The sequence below is a fragment of the Rattus rattus genome, chromosome 4 (genome assembly GCF_011064425.1).
Source record: "Rattus rattus isolate New Zealand chromosome 4, Rrattus_CSIRO_v1, whole genome shotgun sequence".
Lineage (NCBI taxonomy): Eukaryota > Metazoa > Chordata > Mammalia > Rodentia > Muridae > Rattus > Rattus rattus.
The window spans coordinates 166,411,021-166,432,555 of record NC_046157.1 but is presented as its reverse complement, the minus strand read 5'-3'; the positions used below and the strand labels follow the sequence as shown (position 1 = coordinate 166,432,555).

At 40.1% G+C, this 21,535-nt stretch overlaps 1 protein-coding gene across 2 annotated transcripts; it reads left to right on the top strand.

Annotated features, from left to right (window-relative positions):
• The first annotated feature begins 1,320 nt into the window (after positions 1-1,320).
• On the top strand, positions 1,321-21,329 carry Fam174a (family with sequence similarity 174 member A). 2 transcript variants are annotated; one of them, XM_032901700.1, is made up of 3 exons: positions 1,325-1,938; positions 12,505-12,639; positions 20,784-21,329. In XM_032901700.1, the coding sequence occupies exons 1-3, from the start codon at positions 1,505-1,507 to the stop codon at positions 20,785-20,787; spliced, it is 573 nt and encodes a 190-aa protein (XP_032757591.1). In that variant the 5' UTR covers positions 1,325-1,504; the 3' UTR covers positions 20,788-21,329. The 2 variants fall into 2 exon arrangements, with proteins under 2 accessions (XP_032757592.1, XP_032757591.1); XM_032901701.1 differs by lacking the exon at positions 20,784-21,329 and having other exon boundaries at positions 1,321-1,938; positions 12,505-12,643.
• Positions 21,330-21,535: the final 206 nt, after the last annotated feature.

Sequence of the window (21,535 nt, the reverse complement as noted above, 5' to 3'; positions counted from 1 at the left end):
CATTTCTATATGTGGTTACTGAGACAGGGTTACTGGGACCTTATCTTCTAGGGACTGGAATTGGAGACAAATGGCTAGTGGGTACCAAGTTTGATGCTAAGCATAAAATGAAGCTTTGTTAGCCTTCACAAGGGAAAATACCTCAGCTCTTGGTTGAAAATGGCTGCAGAATTAAGTAGAATTCACAGACACTTGTCTTGCATCATACCTCATTTTAAGATGGGTGCAGGCTGTCTAGAACATGTCTTCAGCTGTGACTTTTTTTTTAAGGACATGAAAGATTTTTCACTTTCTAATGGCTCTTGTCCAAAAGGAAATAGTATTTTAAGTCATGATGACTTCACTCTCAATTAACCTGTGTCCCAAGGTCACAAGACAAGACACAGGAGGGTGAGGGCAAGAGAAAGAATCCACACTGAATACTTTCATAAGTCCTCAGTAGCTACTGCGGGTCTTCAGAGTGATTCTGAGAGCTACCAGGACATGGACTAAATTGTAGTTCCAGAGTCTTAAGTAGCTGACTCTTGACAGATGTTTGAGAAAGCTAAAATTGTCTATTATAAAACTGAAAGAAAGCTCAAGTAAAAACTAGCCATATTTATATTCAATCCCTTTCCCAGTGCCCCAAGCAGGTGTCTGCTTTGTGTCAGTGTTACTTGATGGAAATCTTAGATAAAGACAACTTTATTCAAATGTAAGAGTACAAAACTTTGATCTCAAGTTCTGAAAATACAGCCTTATGTGTTTGCTAAGTTAATATGCAAACTTTCGGTCTTCTATTAAGTCCTGGGATAGTTTTGCAGCTTAAGGCACCCCATAAGCAGAAACTAGTAAATAGGAACATATTTCAAAAGGATGACTGTAGGTCCCTGGAAACCGACATGAGGGTTTTATTTTACAAATATTTACATTTTAAAGGTGGAGAATCGGAATCAATAACTCTACATTTTCGAAAGTAAAAGATTCCAAGGAAAGTCGGAACCCTTAAAGCTAGGAAAAGCTCTCTTTAAAGTTTGTAAGAGAGAGCTAGTGTTTACTGATTAGGTGCAGTTTGGAAGTTCGGCATCAAGGAAATTAAAGCGAGTTTGGTATTGCTCACGTTTCCCCACATTCTTTCGTCTTGTTCAGGTCACCCATTCCAGCCTAGCTGTCTCACTAATAGGAAGACTCATGAAGAATGGAAAACCTGGAATAGACCGCCCTGAGGGTCCCACAGCCACGCGTGCGCAATAGGCTCGAACCCCTGACGTCACTGAGCGCGGCCCGCCCCTACATATTAGCAACCGGAGGCGTCCGTAGCAGCAGTGGCTGCGGAGATGTACGAACTTCCGGTTGTCCCCGCAGGCCCCCGCTGCCGCCGCCGCCGAAGCCGCCCGGCGCAGTCTCAGCCACCTGCTCTCCGCCGGAGAGTGGGCCCTGCGGTTCCGGCGCGCCCATGGTCGGCGCTGCGGACCGGGAGGCCGGCCCGGCGGCTGCGGCGTGCTGAGAGGCCGGCGTGGAGACCATGCCGACCCGGCGCGGCTGCTCCGGGCCTTGCCACTTCCTGGCCTCGGCTTTCGTGCTGCTGTTGCTGCCCGCGCTGAACCGGTCCGGGGTGCTACCGTCGACTGTGCCCAGGGCGGTGCAGGAGTCCAAACCTCTCGAACCCGGGCCGCGTACGTTGTCGCCGCTGCCTCCCGGACCCACCGCGGCCCAGCCGCGAGGCCACGCTCAGTCTGAAGGCGCCGGGCCGCGAGGCGCGGAGAGCCGCAATGGCAGCATTCCCGGGGCGGCGTCCGAGGCGGACGGTCCTGAAGGGAAGGCCGGAGAAAGCTCTCTGGGTGGCAGCCTGGCCGTGAGTCCCAATCCTAGCGACAAGCCCATGACCCAAAGGGCCCTGACCGTGTTGGTGGTGGTGAGCGCCGCGGTGCTGGTGTACTTCGTGGTCAGGACCGTCAGGTGAGGCATAGCCTCGATGGGCATCCCCTGCGGCCTAGAGCTGGCTGACAGGAGGCCTGCTGTGTGAAGCAGGGAGAATGTTTGTAACCTGGGCTTCACTCACCCACTTCTCCCGTCCCCAGTCCCCAGCGTCAGGGGCTGGAATCTAAGACCTTCTGGTTGGCTGTCTTAATGGCCTGTGCTACCTTAGCAGGTGACACCAGCTGTTGCCTTTCATCTGTAAATCAGTAACCTACCTCCAGCATCTTGCCCTCTGAGACTTGCCTCTGCCTTAATATACCCTGAAGTGGAAGTGCTCTCCCATCCCCTGGAATTTTGACAACACTGCTGTGCGATACTTTACTTACTACTCTGCACTTGGTGTAACTCACCTGTCAGTGCTGTCGCCTGTTAGAATGCACTCCTATTTGTCAGTCAGGGTACCACGAAAGTAAAACCAGAAAGACCTAACGGACCTTTCACTTCTGCAAAACTTACCAGTTGTGTTTCTTAGCTGGAGCCCTTGATCTATCCCTAAGTAACTTGTACTCAATTAATTGGGTACTACATCTCTGGAGAGGTATCAAATAGAGAAGACCCCACCAGAAGGGGCTAGCCAAGAGAACAGCTGTGGAAAAGCTAATGGTTTTTCCTTTCCCTAAAGTAAGAACAGATGGTATTTTGTGAGATTTGTACTGGTTTATTTATTTCCTGTTTTCCAAATTACTTCACACTTTCCCCATTGCTACACACTGCATTAGTTAATATGTCTTTAAATCCTCAAAACAGAATTTAGTGTTTTTAAAAGGTGTTTGTGAATGGAAAACCAACATGACTTGTCTCGAGTGGTTGATTAAAAAGCTACAGTGTTTCTGACTATGTAATCCAAAGAATCTTACAGAATTTGTTCCTTTTACACATCTTCATTAGCTACAGTTTTACATTTGTTTTCCAAATAATACATTATCTTACAAGTGTATAAAATACAAACTCTTTACTGGTAAGGTTTGAAATTCTACATTGAAACTGATAGCAAGGAAGTCCGTCCTGTCCAGTTAGTGTTGTATATATTCTTAAAGAAGAATCAGAAAAGTGTGTAGTAAATTGATCCCTTCTTTGCTAAGGTGATATGTTTTTGCAGGTGGATTTTCTTTATATCCATTAACCAAATATTACAAATCATTGGATGCATACACAAATTTGACAATCTAGGGTTTCTTTTTCTTTTCCGTTTTTTTTTTTTTTTTTTTTTTTTTTAATACATGGTTTAGGCCAACTGTTAAATAGATTTTTGAAGGAAAAAAGTCATTCTTTTCACTGTTTTTGGTTTTAAGAACAGCTAACTTAAGGGTTAAGGTTTTAAATCAAGTGTTTTCTTCGTTCAGATCTTGTTGACAGGTTAGAATCTACATAGCCTCCCGGATTCTTTAATAAGTTTTAAGAATGGAAAGGAATTTGAAGCACTTAAAAGTGCCTCATATAAACAGTGTCATTGAGCTTGAAACTGTTGATTTACAAAGTTCAGAAAACTTTGTCACTTTGTCACTGGGAAGTTAGTATTCAGAAGTTATTAAAAGCTTATGACCACCAAAGTGAGACTTAAGAAATCTTAGCGGAGAATTAAATCATTTTTACTATGCAGTTTTTATTTAATACTGTGCATAATTCCTGTCAGAACCATGTTATCCTTTAAAGAAAGCATGGCTATACTGACCATTTCCTTGACGTGCTGCTTGTTCTTGTGTTTTTATTTTGTTCCCCCTTACTTGGCATCTTCTGTAAAAATGGTCACTGCTGTCTCCTCTCTGTGTTCCTTTCAGTACATCTTGAAAGGACTCTCCTTTTCTGATTCTCGGATGATTCCGTATCCTGCGGTATGAGAAGAGCCAGATTTAGCACTGTTGCTGATAAAAACTGCGTACTTCAGGCAGCGTCTAACCCGTTGGTGTACTCCAAGTTCTACATTTAGTGGGCTGTCTAACATCCAAAGCTTGATTGATGCTGACTAAATCTGGTTATATCCAGAACTCTTCCTCTTTCCTTCCAGATTGTGCTTTTTATCCTCATTATGGTGGTTGCTCACTCTGGAACCTTTCCCAAAATATGTGTGACAGAGAACCAGAGAGGCTTATTTGTGCCGAGGAGTCCGTTCCCGAACCATTTCCATAACCGATGACATGGGGACAAACTGGTTATTTTCATTGGGAAATTTTATTATATCAAACTCTACGAGACTTTGAAAATGTTTTGTCTTAATCTAACTCAGCATCACAAATACTTGGGTAGAAATAACTTATTTTGGCAGTATAGAATTCCTCCAAGCAGTGACATTCTTTCTGTAGAGGAACTTGAATACATCGCTGGAGTACTGTAGGAGCAAATTAAACTTCACACAAGGACACAGCCTCTCTCTGAAAATGCATCTTGTCTGCTCTGTTCTTTACTGTACGCCCATTGCTAGCCTTGCTAGCTCTGTGCAGTGTTTAGAGAGAATAACGTTGCTTGAAGGGTTGGCCTCAGTTCACGCTTTAGGTGAGTGGTGAGGATTAGAAACTTAAACGGTATTGCTACTTGCTGATGGAACAAAGAAATACTCAATCACAACAGAATTTCTTTCTTCTTTGTAGGACTTTCTTCCTATAGTAAACTGTGTAAGACCGGAAACAACCATAGAGGGTTATTATAATTTTAAGGGTATATGTTGATTATATATTAAAAAAAGTTTCTATCATAAATTTATGATTAATTGTTCTTGTCTTAAGCATTCTTTTTTGTTTTTTCTGTCATGCTGTGTCGTGTTTATTCATTGTGATGCTTCTACTTTCCCTTCCTTGGGAAGCTCCTTGACTTCTCCAGTCATGGGACTCTATGAAATAGAGATAAAGAACTCTTTGAAGTGGTGTCACCAAACTCTGCATTGATCGTCCTCACTCAGCCTGTCAATATTTGTTCAGCTGCCCACACTGGGCAATCCCAGTACCATTTTGAAATAAATCGGCATTACTGCCCCCACGGCGCTCACATAAAGAGCACAGGGACATTCATCAAACCGTCCACAGATAAATAAATGCAGTCCATTGCTAGTGGTCCGTCGTACCTTCCCATCTTGCCTTCTTTGGGTGATAGGGGCAATATGCATGTACAGATATTGACAGCAATTAAAAACAGATATAAAAATTATGTCTGTGTTCTGTTACTACTTAGCATACAGAAACTGCAGAGCATTAATATAATTTTAACCATTTACTAGAACCTTGAAAAGTAATACAAGGCTTCCTTCAAAGAATCTGACTTTGTAACTAAGACTATTGCGATTCTACCTGCCTGTGCATAAACCAGTCAGTACTAATCGCCGATTGATTTTACCTGCGTGTGAATAAACAGTCAGTACTAATCGCTGATTGATTTTACCTACGTGTGTATAAACAGTCAGTATTAATCACCGACTGATGTGTGTCAGCTGCCATGTCAGAATAGGAGTACATTTTCTATTTAATTCCTGCAAACATCCTCAGAGTAGGTGATATTCTTCTGAATATCAGTTGCGCCTGAACAAGGCTCAGTGGTTTATCTGGAGCACGCACTTGGGACCTGCCCAAGTCCAGGTCTGCCTGAACCTAACGTATCCTGTGGCTAGCGTCTCTTTTAACAGATACATTTTATTTAGGGTGATAGTGTACGTGAAAATGGCCAGCCGATTTATGAAAAAAAAAAATGAAATTGGTAATGTTTCTGTGTAAAATACGCGTTTTGTTGAATGTTTACTTTTTAAAACTTTGCAAATTGAAAAAGTAAGAGAACTTTAGTATTTATTGATATTCATTACTGTATTAAACTGAAAATAAATTAATTTTGTGTGCTATGTTAACCCGACATTCCACCCTTCAAAGATTTTCTTGGTTCGCTAGATAGAGTCTGAAAATGACTGTATTTTAAACCAACTACTAACTGGTATACATTGTCTTGTTTATCTGATTCCTTTTTATTTCTATTTCTTTGTCTGTCTGCCATCTGTCTGCTTACCTAACTACCTATCTATCTATATGTATTTGGATTCTCACTATGCCACCCAGATGGCCTAGTACTTGGTGTGGAGAGCAAGGCAGTGTTAAACTGAGAGAGGTACCCACCTCTGTCTGCAGTGGAATTAAACTGTTTGCTGCCACGCCCAGCTTCTTATCTGCTTCCTTAAAATTGTGACTTACTGAATGAGTTTTACCACTAATTATAAAATTAAGTCATTGATGGAAATTCAGTTTAGACAGTGACAAAGATAGAAAGCCTGCATAGCTATTTATATCTATTAGTCACTGCCATTAATTTAGTAAGGATTGCTCAGTGCCTGTCAGTATTAGGCCTTGTAATAAGAACTAGCAGTAGGTAAGATGAGAAGTTCTCCATTTTTAAAGCGTCCAGTTGCTTAGATAGCCTTTGAAAGTGTCCTTTGTGCTCTGGTTTTGTATCAAGGGAGGTGGAAGTGCATTAACGGATATTTAACAAGTATGACTCCTCAAAAAGCTACTTTTCTGAGGGATGAAACTTTCCTGAATGTTTATGCAAACTGTGAAATTAGGCAGTGTGCACTATGCTGTGTGGCCTTCCCTCAAGATGTCAAATATGACCAGGAGTGGTGATGTCAGTGATGAGACAGTGTAGCCTGTCAGTCATCAGTGTGTAATGAAATTGCTGGAGAAGATTAAGAAAACCCAGAGAAGAGTGGCTATTTTACTTAACACATTTCCTATAGGAAGGAGCACAGTGCTTACACCCAAATATTTAGCAAAGTATTTAAGTAGGCCTAAGCAGACCGAGAATGTAAGTACTCTGCGGGGCTGGGGATTTAGCTCAGTGGTAGAGCACTTGCCTAGCAAGCGCAAGGCCCTGGGTTCGGTCCCCAGCTCCGGGAAAAAAAAAAAAAAAGCTGACTTGAGAATGTAAGTACTCTCCTAGGAAAAATAGTAGGTATTTCATTGAGCTTCTCAGCAGAAATATCCTTTCTCGCCCTTCTCTCCCTACAAAACGTGGAGGAGGGGAGGGAGGGAGGGAGGGGGGGAGGGAGGAAGGAGGGAAGACAGACTAGACAAGACTGGCTACATGATGGAATTTACTAGAGTTTTGAGATATCAAGCAGTCAAAGGAAACAGAACAAAGCAGAACATAGTGAGGATTTGGGCAGCAAGGAGGCTGCCTTCCTAACAGGCTACACCGAACGGCACCTGGCTAGGAGAACAGAAAAGACACCACACAGCCCCATGTGCTGTTTATTCCCAACTTATGTGCAAGTTCCATGCTGTCCTCAAAGTTCAGCTCGGATCTGTGAGTCAGGAAGTGAAGGTATCTGACTGTGAGGACTAGTTAAGTGAAGGTATCTAACTGTGAGGACTAGTTAAGGCTAACTGTGAGGACTAGTTAAGGCTAACTGTGGGGACTAGTTAAGGATCCACCTAAAACAGATAGCACAGATTCTGCCAGGTAACAGCCATTACTGGGTTTTGAGGGAGATAATGGTTATTGTTTTCCTTATTTTTCCATGTGATCTGAAAATCTACCTCTTTTTTCCTATAATTATACAGAATACTTTTGAGAGTTTCTTTCTCTTTTTCAGACAGTGTTTTATCTCATGTAGCTCAGGCTGGTCTCAAATTCCCTGTGTAGTAGATGCTGAAATTGGTCACCTGATCTTCCTTCTTTCATCCCCTTAGCACTGGGGTTGCAGGTGTGCACTGTAAAAACCTTTCGAGCATTTCATGTCTCAGCTGTTTATTACTCTCAGCATTACTGTTAGTGCGTGCTACTGTTAGTAATCATAACTGTCTATTCATGTGTCAGGGAGATGATCTAGACAAAGTGAAAATGTCAGTTCAGCCTCTCAGTTAACTTCCAGAGTTTATTCTGGTTTAATCTTACATATTTATACACAGTGAAACTTTGGAAGAGGTTTCCAAATGTGGCAGTTATCACAGCAAAGCCTTAGGCCTTGCTGCATAGAAACTCCCTAGCAAAGTCCTCATGACCTTTATAATAGGAATGAGATTTATTGGCGGACAGAGCTATAATAAGCCTAAGGGTAGATTTTATTATTGAGGATGCAAAGTACATAGGACCTCTTTCATGAGGATGGGTTCCAGTCACTGAGACAAAGCCTGAACTACACTGGGCTATGGGGAATTGAGGTGGAGGCTACTCCTGGTAGAATCGGATAGCATGGTTCTTTGACCACTTCCACTCTGCATCCCAGAAGACCAGGCTTCATTCAGCCCCTTCTGTTGAAGAAAATAGACCCATGTAATTGACAGTCTGGTTTCTACAGTGCTCACTCCAAGCTGTGCTTCCTACAGGCAGAGAGAAGTTCTGGATTACTTTATAAAAAGATGTGCATTCAAGAATAATCTGTTGAGTTGTGTTTAAATGCCAGCACTGGGAAAGGAGCAATAGAGAAGGAACATTTGAAGGAATTCGGAAAGCAAAGAACCAGAAGACAGCGAGGATTATCTAACACTCAGTAGGAGTAACGTGGGCAGGGCTCCTGAGAGCTTTTATCTATGGCAGCCCACCCTGCACATGCCTGCTCTTATCTGACATACCCCGGTCGTCTCCTCATCTTTCATTTCCTTCTCATAGCCTGGCTTCTAACTGCAGCAGGCTGAGTTAATTGAGCATAGTCGCACAGAGGGCAGTTTGTTAGTACTTGGTCCCCTTGCATGCATCCTCACAGCTTTCTGTCAGCGGTGCACACAACAGGATGTGCTTGGTTGGCCTTGGCAGCATCGCTCCTCCTTGGTCCTTTTCTCCTTATTTAGAGTATCTTGCTTTTTCATCAATTCCCTGTTTGATGAATTCTCTTTTTCTGCGTTTGGTTGGTTATTGGTTTATGTTCGTCTGAGACATGGTGGCATGTAGCAGATGGCCTCCTCCAGTTCAGTGTCTAACCGAGCCAGGCTGTGCCCTCCAACCCCTCCTGACCCCACCTTTGGCCAGTTGAGGTGTAGGCAGCTGTGGACCACCTCGAGGAGTGATTTGCATATTCCTCACTCCAGCTTGAATGTACTATGAAACAGAGTTTCAGCTAGTTATATTAGGTCATACTTAATACAGTCCTGACACATATTCCATTAGAAGAAAATGAAAAGGAACACATTTGTGAACCAAGTCAGGTGTTCTCATCTCCACTGAGTGGTAAAGTGAAATGGAGTTTTATTCTGTTGTGTTTATTTTATGTGGCATCAAATGTTTTCACATAAAATTTTATCAAGCTTACTTCAGTAATAAATGACTGATGCATATTATTGAAACAAAGAGAGTTCTGACTGAACTGGATATATTTAGTGAAACATTAAGAAATCTGCATTTATGTTAAGACATCCATTTGAATGGCTTATGCTGTGATTAACTGTGCCTGAGTATGGATTACTGTTTTACTGTCTTTTTCTGCCAGTTCAGTACTCCATACTCCTCTGCTTATTTTAGGTAGTATTCCTAATATTCATGAGGCACAAAATATAACTTTGTGTTACAATATGTTTTTTATGCCAAATTGAAAAGTATGCATATTAGTGAATATATAATTATTAGCACATTTATCTGTATGAGAGCAAAGAATATAAGTGGTTTTAAAGCCTCATTTAGATTTTGATTGAAAAGTAATGTAAACTGGATAGTAAAAGTTAAAAATAGCATTTTTACCTTAATATTTTTCTTTATTAAAATCTATATCTTATACTTAACATTTTAAATAGTTCATTAGGCCATCACAATGGTTTTATAGTTTTCTGTTTTTTTAATTTTCCTTTAGAAATACCACTACATGTAGTACTGTTTATATAGCAGTTGATATTTTTATGTGGTATAACTCTTAGCATCTAAGCTACCGATGGAAAAAGTCAGCCCATACAGCAGATCGCTCGTGACAGGTTTATGGGGGGATGGAGGTGTACTGACACTGCCTGTGGGTGAGGGGGAGGAGGGAAGAGAGTAGGGAGAGGAGGCACTGGCTTTTTATAAGGGGATATAGCACATGCACATAGGGAGGGGATATGACTCATGGTCAGTGGATAAGTGTCGTGGAAATGTGTCACATCTTGGCAACTAGCGATGACATATCCTGTTTGTTGCAGGGTCCCTGGGCAGGCCAGTTAAGAAGCGTGGGTGTTAACAGTAGCTGTCATGACCATGTGAGCATCATTGAATAAACCACTAGAGTGAGGAAAGACATTTTTAGATAAATGACATTTCAAGTTATTCTATTAATATAAGACCTTTAAGTTTTATTTAATTTTCATATGAGTTAATACATATATTAATTGGTAAATTTACATTAATCTAGCTGCATCTCACACTATTATTATTTAGCACTTAATTATTCTCTCTTGTATGAATAGGCTCTTGTTTTTAAGAGATGTTTGAAAGATAGTATTTACATGTTACTGAATACATCTACAGTGTAAACTACAGAGAGAATATGCCCAGATTATATACACGCTGAGTTCCTGTCAGTGCACCCTGGTGTTTGTATCATACCTGGGAATGGCATATGATGTTAGCTGCTTTACCTGTTTGCTGAGATTGAGACATCACTGAACTTGTGATGACTTACCACAGTTAAAGCATTAGCCGAGTTAACCCAGGGTCCTAGCATGCTGCTCATTTGTTCTACATGGGAGTGGTAAGTTGTTACCCAAGATAGTTCACATGACATCAAGATCCTCTTTGACTAAAACTCTAGGCTAGAAGTCATGTGATTTAGAAAACCCACTGAAAGAATTGCCAAGGAGAAAGAGGCTCTGGTAGAACTGTCTGTATCCACAGTCTGTGCTCGTGTCAGCTGCTGTGTGAGCGCATGTGAAGCATCACAGATATTTAAGGAGCGCCTCAGTTACCAATCCTTAAGTGAAAGGGACCAATAGTGGCTATTTCTTCCCTTCATTTTTTTCTTCTTTCCATAGTAATGTTGATAGCTTTTCTGTGAAGTACTTTAAGAAGTCTATATTTAGCTTAGTAAACAAGTTAAATCCCATCTGCCAGCAAGTTCTTATAAAGTCCTAGACAAAAGAATTTTTAAGGATTATAAGCAATACAAAATATTAAGACAGATATGTGACAGAAATCATATTGGCCTATAAAACCCAAATAGAAGCAAAAACTTCAGATTGTGTTTTATATGACTGGGGAGAATGTGGGCAAATATCTGTGTGTTGATTTATACATCAACACATTTTTCATTGTCATTTGCTAGTTTAAGCATGTAATTTCTTACTATATAATGCTACTTTACACTTTACACTGTCTTGTTCTTTCTAGTTAAAGCCTTTATTATGTTAAATATTGTTCTGAAACTAGTTTATTACTTCATCACCTTCAGGTAGATATAAAGATAAGTCTATAAGAAATGACTTGTGGAAATCATATTTTCTGCAGATGTAGTAATAGCTCACAAACTTTGATAGCTGAGGATAGACATTTTATACTCAAAAACCTAATATAGTGTCTATTGGTTAATATGGTGCAAACACTTGATTTTATTGTGTGCATCTATGCATAAATATACAGGCACTTGTCTTTTAGGGTTGTCAGTTACTTTTGAGGGAGCTCTTATTACTCTGTCATTGGAACTGAATTGAATATTCTAAATATCAGTTAATATGTTAAGCTGAGTAAATTATAATTTAAGTAAAATAAATTTTACTTGTGATCACTTGCTGAAATATTTTTTGTTTTGTTTCAAATCACCAACAAGTCCTTGTATAACACTCACTGCATGGCCTCTCTATAGTGTTAACACTATTTATTCTCAGGTATCAAATGTAACATCATAGTTTGGATCTCTGAGTCAGAAGTCACCAGCTTCGTGATGCTGAGTTTCTATTCCTGAAATTTTTGGGTTATTCATGCCCCAAGTATGATCATTTTAAAGCTCTCAGGTGATTCTGATGTGTAGTCTAGGTTATGAGCCACTAATCTAAATCTAATTGTATGTCTAGGACGTTCAGTGCCCAGCTTTTGGGTGGTAATAGCAATACGTAGTTGTGTCCGTCAATAAGAAGACATCAAGGACAAGAGATAAAGGCTGGAACCAGAGCGCTTCAGAAAGCGTTAGCATCTGAAGGAAGGCTTGCAGAAGTAGCCCTGTGGGCTGGAGAGATGGCTCAGCAGTTAAGATGACTGCTGTTCTCCCACGGGACATTGAGTTGTTTCCAGGACCCATGTGGGGTATTTCAGAACCAGTTGTAGCTATGCTGCAGGGATGTGGCCCCCTCTTCCTTCTGGGTTATGTAGCATTCACACACATGTTATTCACTTATACATATTCACACATATACATACACACAAATAAAAATAACATATCACTCAACTTTAGTTCACAGAGGTTCAGGAGAAATGCTGAAGCCATATGAATATATAGGAATGAGTTTATTTAATGAATTACCAGCAATCCTTCATGCTAAATTGATTGTTTTAATATGACTGCATTTTATCAGTTTTACAAGGGTGTGCTTGATAGGAAACACAGACTAATTTCTTTAGTTTACAGTTACATATAAAGTAAAGGCTATATTCAAATTGTATTTATTTATTTGGTTGGTTTACTAGGATGAGAAGAAGAAACCGCAAAACTAGGAGATATGGTGTTTTGGATACTAACATAGAAAACATGGAATTGACACCTTTAGAACAAGACGATGAGGATGATGACAATACATTGTTTGATGCCAATCATCCTAGAAGGTAAGTTGCTACAGTGTCACGGTGCAGACCTTTGCCCAGACAATTGAAGTACACTATCATTTTTGCAGGCGTTAGTCTAGTGGACTTTACTGGGTTCTGCTTAGTGTTCTTTGTTTTGCCCAAGCCATGGGTTTCATTCATAAGGCTTTGCTGAAATGGATATAAACAATGCTATACATTCCCTACCATGAGCTTTCTCTTCGCAGTGTTAATGTCTGACATGTTTTATTCCTACAGTGTGCATTACCAAAGCATATGCTTGCCAATGTTTGCTTTTGAGAAACATTTGTAAACATGCTTTTAGTTTTACAATCTGAGATGATTTTATTTCACTTTTTTGGTTTGCAAATAATACTTCCTGATGGAACTGTTAAGACTAGAAGTTTGTTGTTTCATAGTATAGCTATGATCTCTAGTCCCACAACACATTCAAACCTTTCCTGGGGTGTTTGGACAGACAGAATTACAAGGGTATATGAATTAGTATCAGTGAAAATGGAATGAGAAGAGGCAACAAAGGTCCCAGCAGGTAGGAAAGATAGGCTAAGAGCACACAGGATTTCTTTCGAAGGCAAGGTAGAATCTAGAATCATATAAATCAGAGGGCACAGAAATCTTTTGCTTGTTGAAATTTATCCTTTGACAGTTTCATATATGGATGTAGTACCTTCTACCTGACCTCACCCCTACCTTGTCTCCCTCTCCCTAGAGTTCCTATCACCCTCTTTGTTACAAGTTTCTCTTCCACAATCGTGCCTTTTTGATTTGGATCAGCTGCAGTGAGTTTCACCTGGACTTGTGAACACAATGTGTGAGCATTGTGGTCTCACAGTGAGGTCCGTAACTGCATGCAGGACTCTCCTGTCACCAGAGTTGTTTAGTAGCAGTAACTCAGCTAGGAGGAGTCAGGCCCCAGTTCATGACTGGCTATTTACAGGTGCAGTGGTATAAAGGCCCGGTGAAGAAGACTCAAGCTGCTCTTCGCCATGGCTTGCCATGGCCTGAAGACAGCATCCCATCATCCTTCTGTCTAACTTCCAGCCATTGTATTCCTTCCACTTACTCTTCTCAAAAGTTTTCTGAGCTTCATTGGAGTGGCTTAAAAGCCCTGCTTAGGGCTAAGCTTTCAACTACTACGTATTAACACCTGGGGCAGCCCTGATTCTGCACTCACTATCATTCCTTGCAGAGAGATGTGTCTATGATTAAGAATAAGAGTAACATTTGTCTATGGGTATACATATTTAGAATGTGGTGGGTTCCAAGTCAACTTATCTGAACCACAGTAGTGAATCCCCTCTGGGCCCTATGCTCCCAAGCTCTTAGCTATGTGGCTTTTGTTTATTTTGTTTGGCTATGTTTAGGATGCCAGGCATACATTCTGTTGGTAGAGGCCTAAAGTCCTGTCTAAAAGCCGGGGCCATACCGTGCAGGCTGTCATTTTAATTGTTAAGGTTCATGCAGGGTTACTTTTTTGTATTGATGTAGAATGGAATAGCTCAACTTTCGTTACCTTTGTCTAGATCCCAAGATTTCTCTCTTGTTGGGATGTAGATCTCCTACATAGCTGAATCACAAGCAATGCCCCCAGAAACTCTTATTGATTAAATAAAACTCTCAGGCCAAATTTGTGATTCCTCTTTGAGAGTTGGTAGTTAGAGTGCCAGTAGTCTGTATGGTGCCTTCCAGCCCGAGAAAGCTAACAGGGAGAAAACGTGGCTCAGTTCTAGCTTGGTGTCTCTATATCATGGATTTGAATGTGCGCTGTCTTCAGCAATGGATGCTCTTATCTGGTTCTGATGGACTAACAAGAGGAGTAGCAAGAGTCTACTGTTTTTGTGTAAGACTGGTTTTATTGACTGTCTCTTTTTTTTTTTTCTTTTTTTTGGGGCTGGGGACCGAACCCAGGACCCCAGGACCTTGTGCTTCCTAGGCAAGCGCTCTACCACTGAGCCAAATCCCCAACCCCTTGGCTGTCTCTTTTTAAAGTGTGGGCCAGCTAAATTTGTTAGCTTGCCTTTAATAGTCAATGTGTGTAATTCGTGCTTACCTTCATATTAGAATCAGAAGAAAAATGCCAGGCAGTGGCACGAGCCCAAAGACACACTAGGGAAATAGAAGTCGACCTTGGGCGCCATGTCAGAGTGCTGAGTAGACAGGCTTTAGAGTTGAGTTACGCCGTAGAACTATCATTATTATCATCTGCAATGACCATTTTATATTTAATTATGCTAGGTATGTATAAGATGTTTGCTGTATACATTCACAAAAAGGAAAGACGTAAAATGAAATTTACAGTTCATGATTGCCTCCAAAGAGAAACTCAGCTGGAGCATCAGTTCATCTGTGTTAAATATGTTGTAGTTTGAACGTGAGTCATCCTCCGTATGTTCACATTTGAATACTTGGTTTTAGCTGGTAGCAGTGTTTACTCAAGCTTGTACATTACAACATTAGCCAGTTGAGCCTTGCTGAGGAAAATAGGATGCTGTCAGTGCGGCTTACCAGTTCAGTATCCAGCTCCAGTTTCATCCGGCTCCTGTTTTCCGGCCATGGATACAATGTGAATAGCCTCACTGTCACACTCCTCCCTACTGCCGTCCTTCCCCACCATGGTTGACTGTGCCCTCCAAAGTGTAAGCCACGTTACAGTCTTTCTCCCATAAAGTCTAATACAGGGATTCATCAAGGGCTTACCGCAGGCAAAGATAATCGCCTTAAGTTTAGTTGTTGTGAAGGTGTTGCTTCAGAAGTAAAAAGAAAAGCTCCCGAGACTATTATGTGTAATTATATGCCATCAAGTTTGAAACATAGAGGAAAAAAATGGATCCGTTCCTAGACAACCAGCTGGTGTACTCTTTGCTGGGAAGACGTCCTCTCTGCCCTCAGCTTTCCTCGGTTGCCTGTAGATTTTTATATAGGGTTGAGGCCTCAAGGGCTTGTCCCCATCCAGTTTGGCATGGCCATTGGTGTCACCTTTGTTCAGCTCACATTTGGGTAGTCACATTGGTAAGACTTTGTGGGTGTAGGTATGCATTCTCACAGCCACCCCCGACCCCTTCCTTTGTCTCTTATTCTTCTCCTTTCCTTCTGCAACTTTCCCTGAGCCTTAGGTGGAGGAGGGTTTTGTACATGGATCCATCAGGACTGGGCTCCAACCCATTTTAAAAACTACTTGGTAGATTTTGTAGGCAGCCCGAGTGAGAAGAAAGATGAGTTAGATCCTGCAATTATGAGAGTTGCGTGTACTATTTAAGGATATCAGAGGATAGCTAAGGATATTGTACAAATTTAAGAATTAAGTTTTCTAGTTTAAGGAGAAAGACACAGTAACATTAAAGTGGTTTAGTTTAACAAGAAGGTAGTGCAGTCATCTTGAGAGTTGAGTCTTCGCTTGTATCTCAGTAGGAATTGAATGTAACCGCCATCATGGGAGCACAGTGAAGCTGTACTGAAGCTGTAGGAGTGAGTATGGCCATCAAGGATGAAGCCAGGTTTATTGTAAGGAATTGTGGGTAATCAGTGTCCCAGTGATCAGAGAAAACTGATGATCATTCTGATATTAGGATCAATGATTAACATTTGCTGTGTACCCAGGTATTCTAGCAACCTCTGGCCTCATAGGGTGAACACAGATAAGCAAATTGCCCAGTTTCATGTGGTTAATGGTCTGTTAGATAGAATTAAGGCTAGCAAGACAGAAGAGAAAAAAGAAATGTAAAAGTAGTAAACTTGGGATTTGACATTTTTATTAAGGTTTCCAGAACCAATGTTAATTTACTTTTGGAGGCATATGTTTGTTTTTAAAATGAGAAACAAAGGTGGATAGTTAGGGACACAAAGTAGCAGAATGCAGTGGAATTGTTTCTGTGTTCATCATCCTTTAGTGTGTGCATGCACGTGCCTGTGCGTGTGCGTATGTGCCTGTGTGTGTGTGTGTGTGCATGTGTGCCTGTGCCTGTACGTGCGTGTGTGTGTGTGTGTGCGTGTGCATGTGTGCCTGTGTGTGTGTGTGCCTGTGTGTGTGCGTGCCTGTGTGTGTGCGTGTGTGTGTGCGTGTGTGTGTGTGTGTGTGCGTGTGTGGGCATGCCTGTGCGTGTGTATGTGTGTGTGTGTGCCTGTGTGTGTGTGTGTGTGTGTGTGTGTGTGTGTGTGTTGATGCAGATTAAATCCACAGTCTAGCAGATTTGTGCTGCAGAAGCACCTCTGAGCTAACTCCTCAGCTCTGCATTTGTGTTTTATGCTAGGTTGGTATTTCTTGGTTGGCTGCTAGAATTCATGTGTGGAGCTTTTTCTTTGGTAAGACTGTTAGTAATACACTCAGCTTTGTAATGGACATACTTATGTGCATACATAGGCACATATATAGGTTTATGTTTCCAACTCTGAATGTAAGGGTTATAAGAGCAAAAGGATTAAGACTTCTGTGTCAGACTGGTTTTAGAAATGTCAAAAGCTACATTCACAAATTCTCACCAACATAACTGCTTAAGAGGAGCTCAGCAAAGTCAGCATCAGCAGGCATCCCAAACCAGAGAAGGGAAGGCCTCAGGCCTGAAGCCTACACAAAAGACTACAGCCAACTAAGGAGTGCTGAGAGTGGAAGAAATAGTCTTCCTCAGAGAAGAACACCCCCATTGGTTATCCAACAGCAGTCAGTCAGCCCTGTTGTATGTGTGTACACCATCCATAGACTGAGCAGGTTGTATATGTGCCTTCAGGAATGCATATGTGTTCACTTTTATATACATGTAAGTATAACAATAAATGAAAAGAGTAATGAATTTGAAAGAGAGCAAGCTGTGTTATATGGAAAGATTTTGAGGTTGGACAGTGAAAAAGGAATGATAGAACCTTAAAATAAAATAAAAAATTAGAAGAATAAAGGCATATTAAGAAACCAAACACAAGAATCAAGTCTGTGTGAAGAAGCATAAAAGAAGCAAAAAGATTAAAAATAAAGCCACAGATTTTGCTTGCAAATATATTATAGTAGCAGAGATGACTGAATTTCAGAGAAAGAACATATATATGTCTTATCCATGTACTTAATATGTTTTCACAGAATTCCTAATGATTTAGTAAAAGAAAGCATTTTATGAAATTATCTAACCTAAGTCACACTTAGTAGATTTACTTTCATTAGCACATCATCCTTAAGAATTTATATTACTAGGGTAGCTTATTAAATAATTTTTAGGTTGGTATCTCCACATATATTAATAAAACACACTACCACTGAGAACCTAGGGCAACATTTTATAGTACTTCTATCAAATTTTCAATAGTTCTAAGGGAAAAAAAATCAGAATATCCTAGTCAGCATCTGATCCTTTTTATACTATGACAAATTCCAAACTTCAACAGTTTTATGTCCCTTCCTTGACGGCTGACTTTAATTTCCCCTTTATGGCCCAGTATTTGATGACCATAGTCAGGCTGCACAGAACGCATGCTGTCAGTCGCCAGCGTCCGCTGTGAAGCCTGCTCCTTCTATTGCTGTACATTACTAGCTGTCCTCACCACTGAATGCAGTGACTTTAACACTGAGACAGGAAGAAGGAGGCTACGTTTCTCAGCTCTTCTCCTTCCTTAATCTGTATCTGTACAAAGATGAATGGAGCTACTGGACAGCTTGCCCTACAGAAGGGCTTGAACACAGAGGGAACAGTAGGAAGTGGGAAGAGGCTAAAGTGGAAACATCCAGCAAAAGACAGAGTAACAAAGAGGAAGAAAACACTGCTGGTGGGTTATTTTAATATTATGTCAATACAATTTAAGGCAGCATCTGATTAATACATAGGATTTTGTACAACCGTAATAGTTTTCCAATGTACCATTGAATATGTGTGTGTGTGTGTGTGTGTGTGTGTGTGTGTGTGTGTGTATTATACTAGTCTGTACCATTGGATATATATATATGTATATATATGTATATATATATATATATGGATATGGACATGTAGTCTATACTACTTATATATAATATCCATATATTTCTAGTGGTATAGACTAATATATGTGTGTTATGTATATGTATATAATATATGTGAAGTTATATACACACACATACATGCGTGCACACACACAAACACACACATATATATTACTGCTATGTAAACAGCTGGTCTTGAACTTGTAGAGATTGTCCTTAGCTCCCCAAATGCCAAGATTGTAGGTGGGAGTTATCATGTCTCACTTTTACTACTGTATTGTGTAAAAATTAAAAATGAATCTGCATTCTATTAGCAGAAACAATATTCAACATTTACTGCATAGTCAGCGTAGTCACTATCTCAGAAATTGATGCACATCTCACTAGGAGGGAACAATTCATTTTGTCTTGGGAACCTGACGTGTAGAACTATCACAGGAGTGACTAAATAGACACTCCACCACCCTCTTTACTAGGAGTGCTAGCAGACTGCTCTGCTGAAGTAATTGTAAAATAGTTCAAGGGAGGAAAATCGGGGCTAAGAGAACTTAAATAACCTAGAGTTCTCATCCTGCTACAATCTCATTCCGTTTGTTTAGTATTTATTTGCTACATCTAAATCATAAACATGCCCATTCTGTCCCATACCTCACCTAAGTGTCTCCATTCTATTAGTTTTCTAAATATGGATCCAAAGTAAGGAAGGGGAGTCCTGTGGTTTTCTCTGTTTCCTGCTGTCTGAAGAACCTTGGGCTCTGTACTAGCAGTTGTGGTAACTTTTCAATCGTGTCTTACTTCTACTGCGTTAACAGTTATAAAGGTCTCCTTTATCGCCCAGATTCTTTGTTGTCCTTTTGGTTGGTTGGATTTTGTTTTGTTGTCTGTTTGTTTTAAAGTACATATCATTTCCAGGGAGGAAGAGGACTCTTCTTCCATTTGTACAGAGTGTTGCTGTCTTCCTTGTCCACTCTATTCTGTAGGAGCTACAAACCTGGGAAGAACATGCCAGGTTTCACATGCTGGGTGGCATTTTCTCTTATTTTGGACAGAAAAACTCAGGAGATCAGGTAGCATGTTATCATTAAAACAACCTACCACTCTTCTGAAAAAACAAATCTTGAGAGAGAATGTCAATAATTCACTTCACTATTGGAAGAGTAAAACAACTTTAGAGCACAAAGAACGAGTGGAAAGCTTAATTCTGTCAAAAATAAAAAATTATTATAATGATATGGATTAGAAGACAACTCAAAATTAATGCGACAGCTTTTAAATCGAGTACTGGTGCCATTCTAGTGGTGTTCCGGCTTCAGTGTTGATCTCTCTTAATAGGCACAGTGTTCCGCTCCAGGTACTCTCAGTGTCCTGTGGCCCTGACTCTAGTCCAGCAGGCCGCCTTTGTAACCTGCTGTTTCTCCAGGAAGTAGAGCTTGGTTTATTTTTCCTCATGTAATAACGTCCTGGTTTTCCTGAGAAAGGGCGACTGAATGAAGTGTAGCAGATGAGAAGGGTGTATTGATGAAGTGATGCTTGAGTTGCAGTTATTTTTAAAAATGCACGAGACAGCCAGATGAGATCCTGTGGGATGTGTCAGGGAGAGTTGAAAGCTCCAGCTGTGTGTAGTGTTATGTGAGTGTGCACTTGTTCTCAGGCTTTGAATGTACAACATGGGAAAAGGTATCATAGCTGGGGCCAAGTTAGGTCATGGAAAAACAAAAAGACTGATTTTGTCAGTGAAGAATGTTCCCAGACATTTGAATAAATGACTGATCTGATCCTATTGCATTTATGTTGTAGATGACTCCAGTGACTTGTAAGTGCCTCACTACTAGATTTAAGAAAGAACTCGAGGTGCAGTATTTTGAGATACTTTATATGGCCCAGTGAGGAGTGAATAAAGATGAAGATTCGTATTCCTATAAGTACTTAAGAAAAAGTGATCAGACATCCCAGTGTATGTGTTTATGGAAAACATGTCTGTTGCAGAAACTGTAAAAGAAACAATAATAACAACAAACTGTATCGTCTGATTCCCATTGAAATAATTTGTTAATGTTCTGTGAGAAAATTTTTATTGTGAATATAAGCGAGGGTTTATTACAATATAATGCATAAAATTATTTTGAATAATTAAAATTTCAAGTCAAAGGATAATATCCATGTGTTTATAGACAAGTGTTATTCATATATTTATTTATTCATTTTGCAGATGAGCATGTGCCTTTAATGAGAAGACTTCATATTTCTATTGAGGAACTGAGTTTCTATGTCTAAGGAATAAGAAGCCACTCCATCAAGGGGAGGGGAATTTAAGTTACATATATTATGTCAATCTTTAATTTGTTGCTACTCAATAAATATTGTATCATTTTGTTATAACTTTGTATATTTGGAACTGCTGTATTTATTAGTGGGCTCCATGTTCTTAGGGACAAACTATACTATATTGGATTTTCTGTTTGAAAATTCTTTTTAAAAATGACTTCTGCAGCGCATTTGTCCCTTCCTTTTACCGTATTATTGTAACTTTGTTTTCTTTAGGTATTAATCAGTTGTTGTTGCTTTTTTTTGTCAGTGTCATAATTGAAAGAACTATAGGCCACAACCAACTGGTATGAAATAAATAAAATTCTACTAAGACTTTTTCCGTTTTTGTGGGGAAAAAGCCAAATCTATTATGTTGTTTTTCAGTTTGTAAATAGTAATAATTGTCTGTGCTAACGTATGAAAAAGAATAAATATAATTTAAAATTAAGTGGTGCAGACGTGTTTACACAATAAATACTGCATAATTGTATATTAACATGTGTTTTATCTTTATATACTGAGTCCAAATCTATTTTCCCTAGCTATAGTGTCTCATACCTGTATGTCCTCTATTAAGGCAGATCTCTGGAAGTTTGAGGGCAAGGATAAATCAAAGTTGAATATCTCGTTAGAGATTAGATATTTTGGAAATCT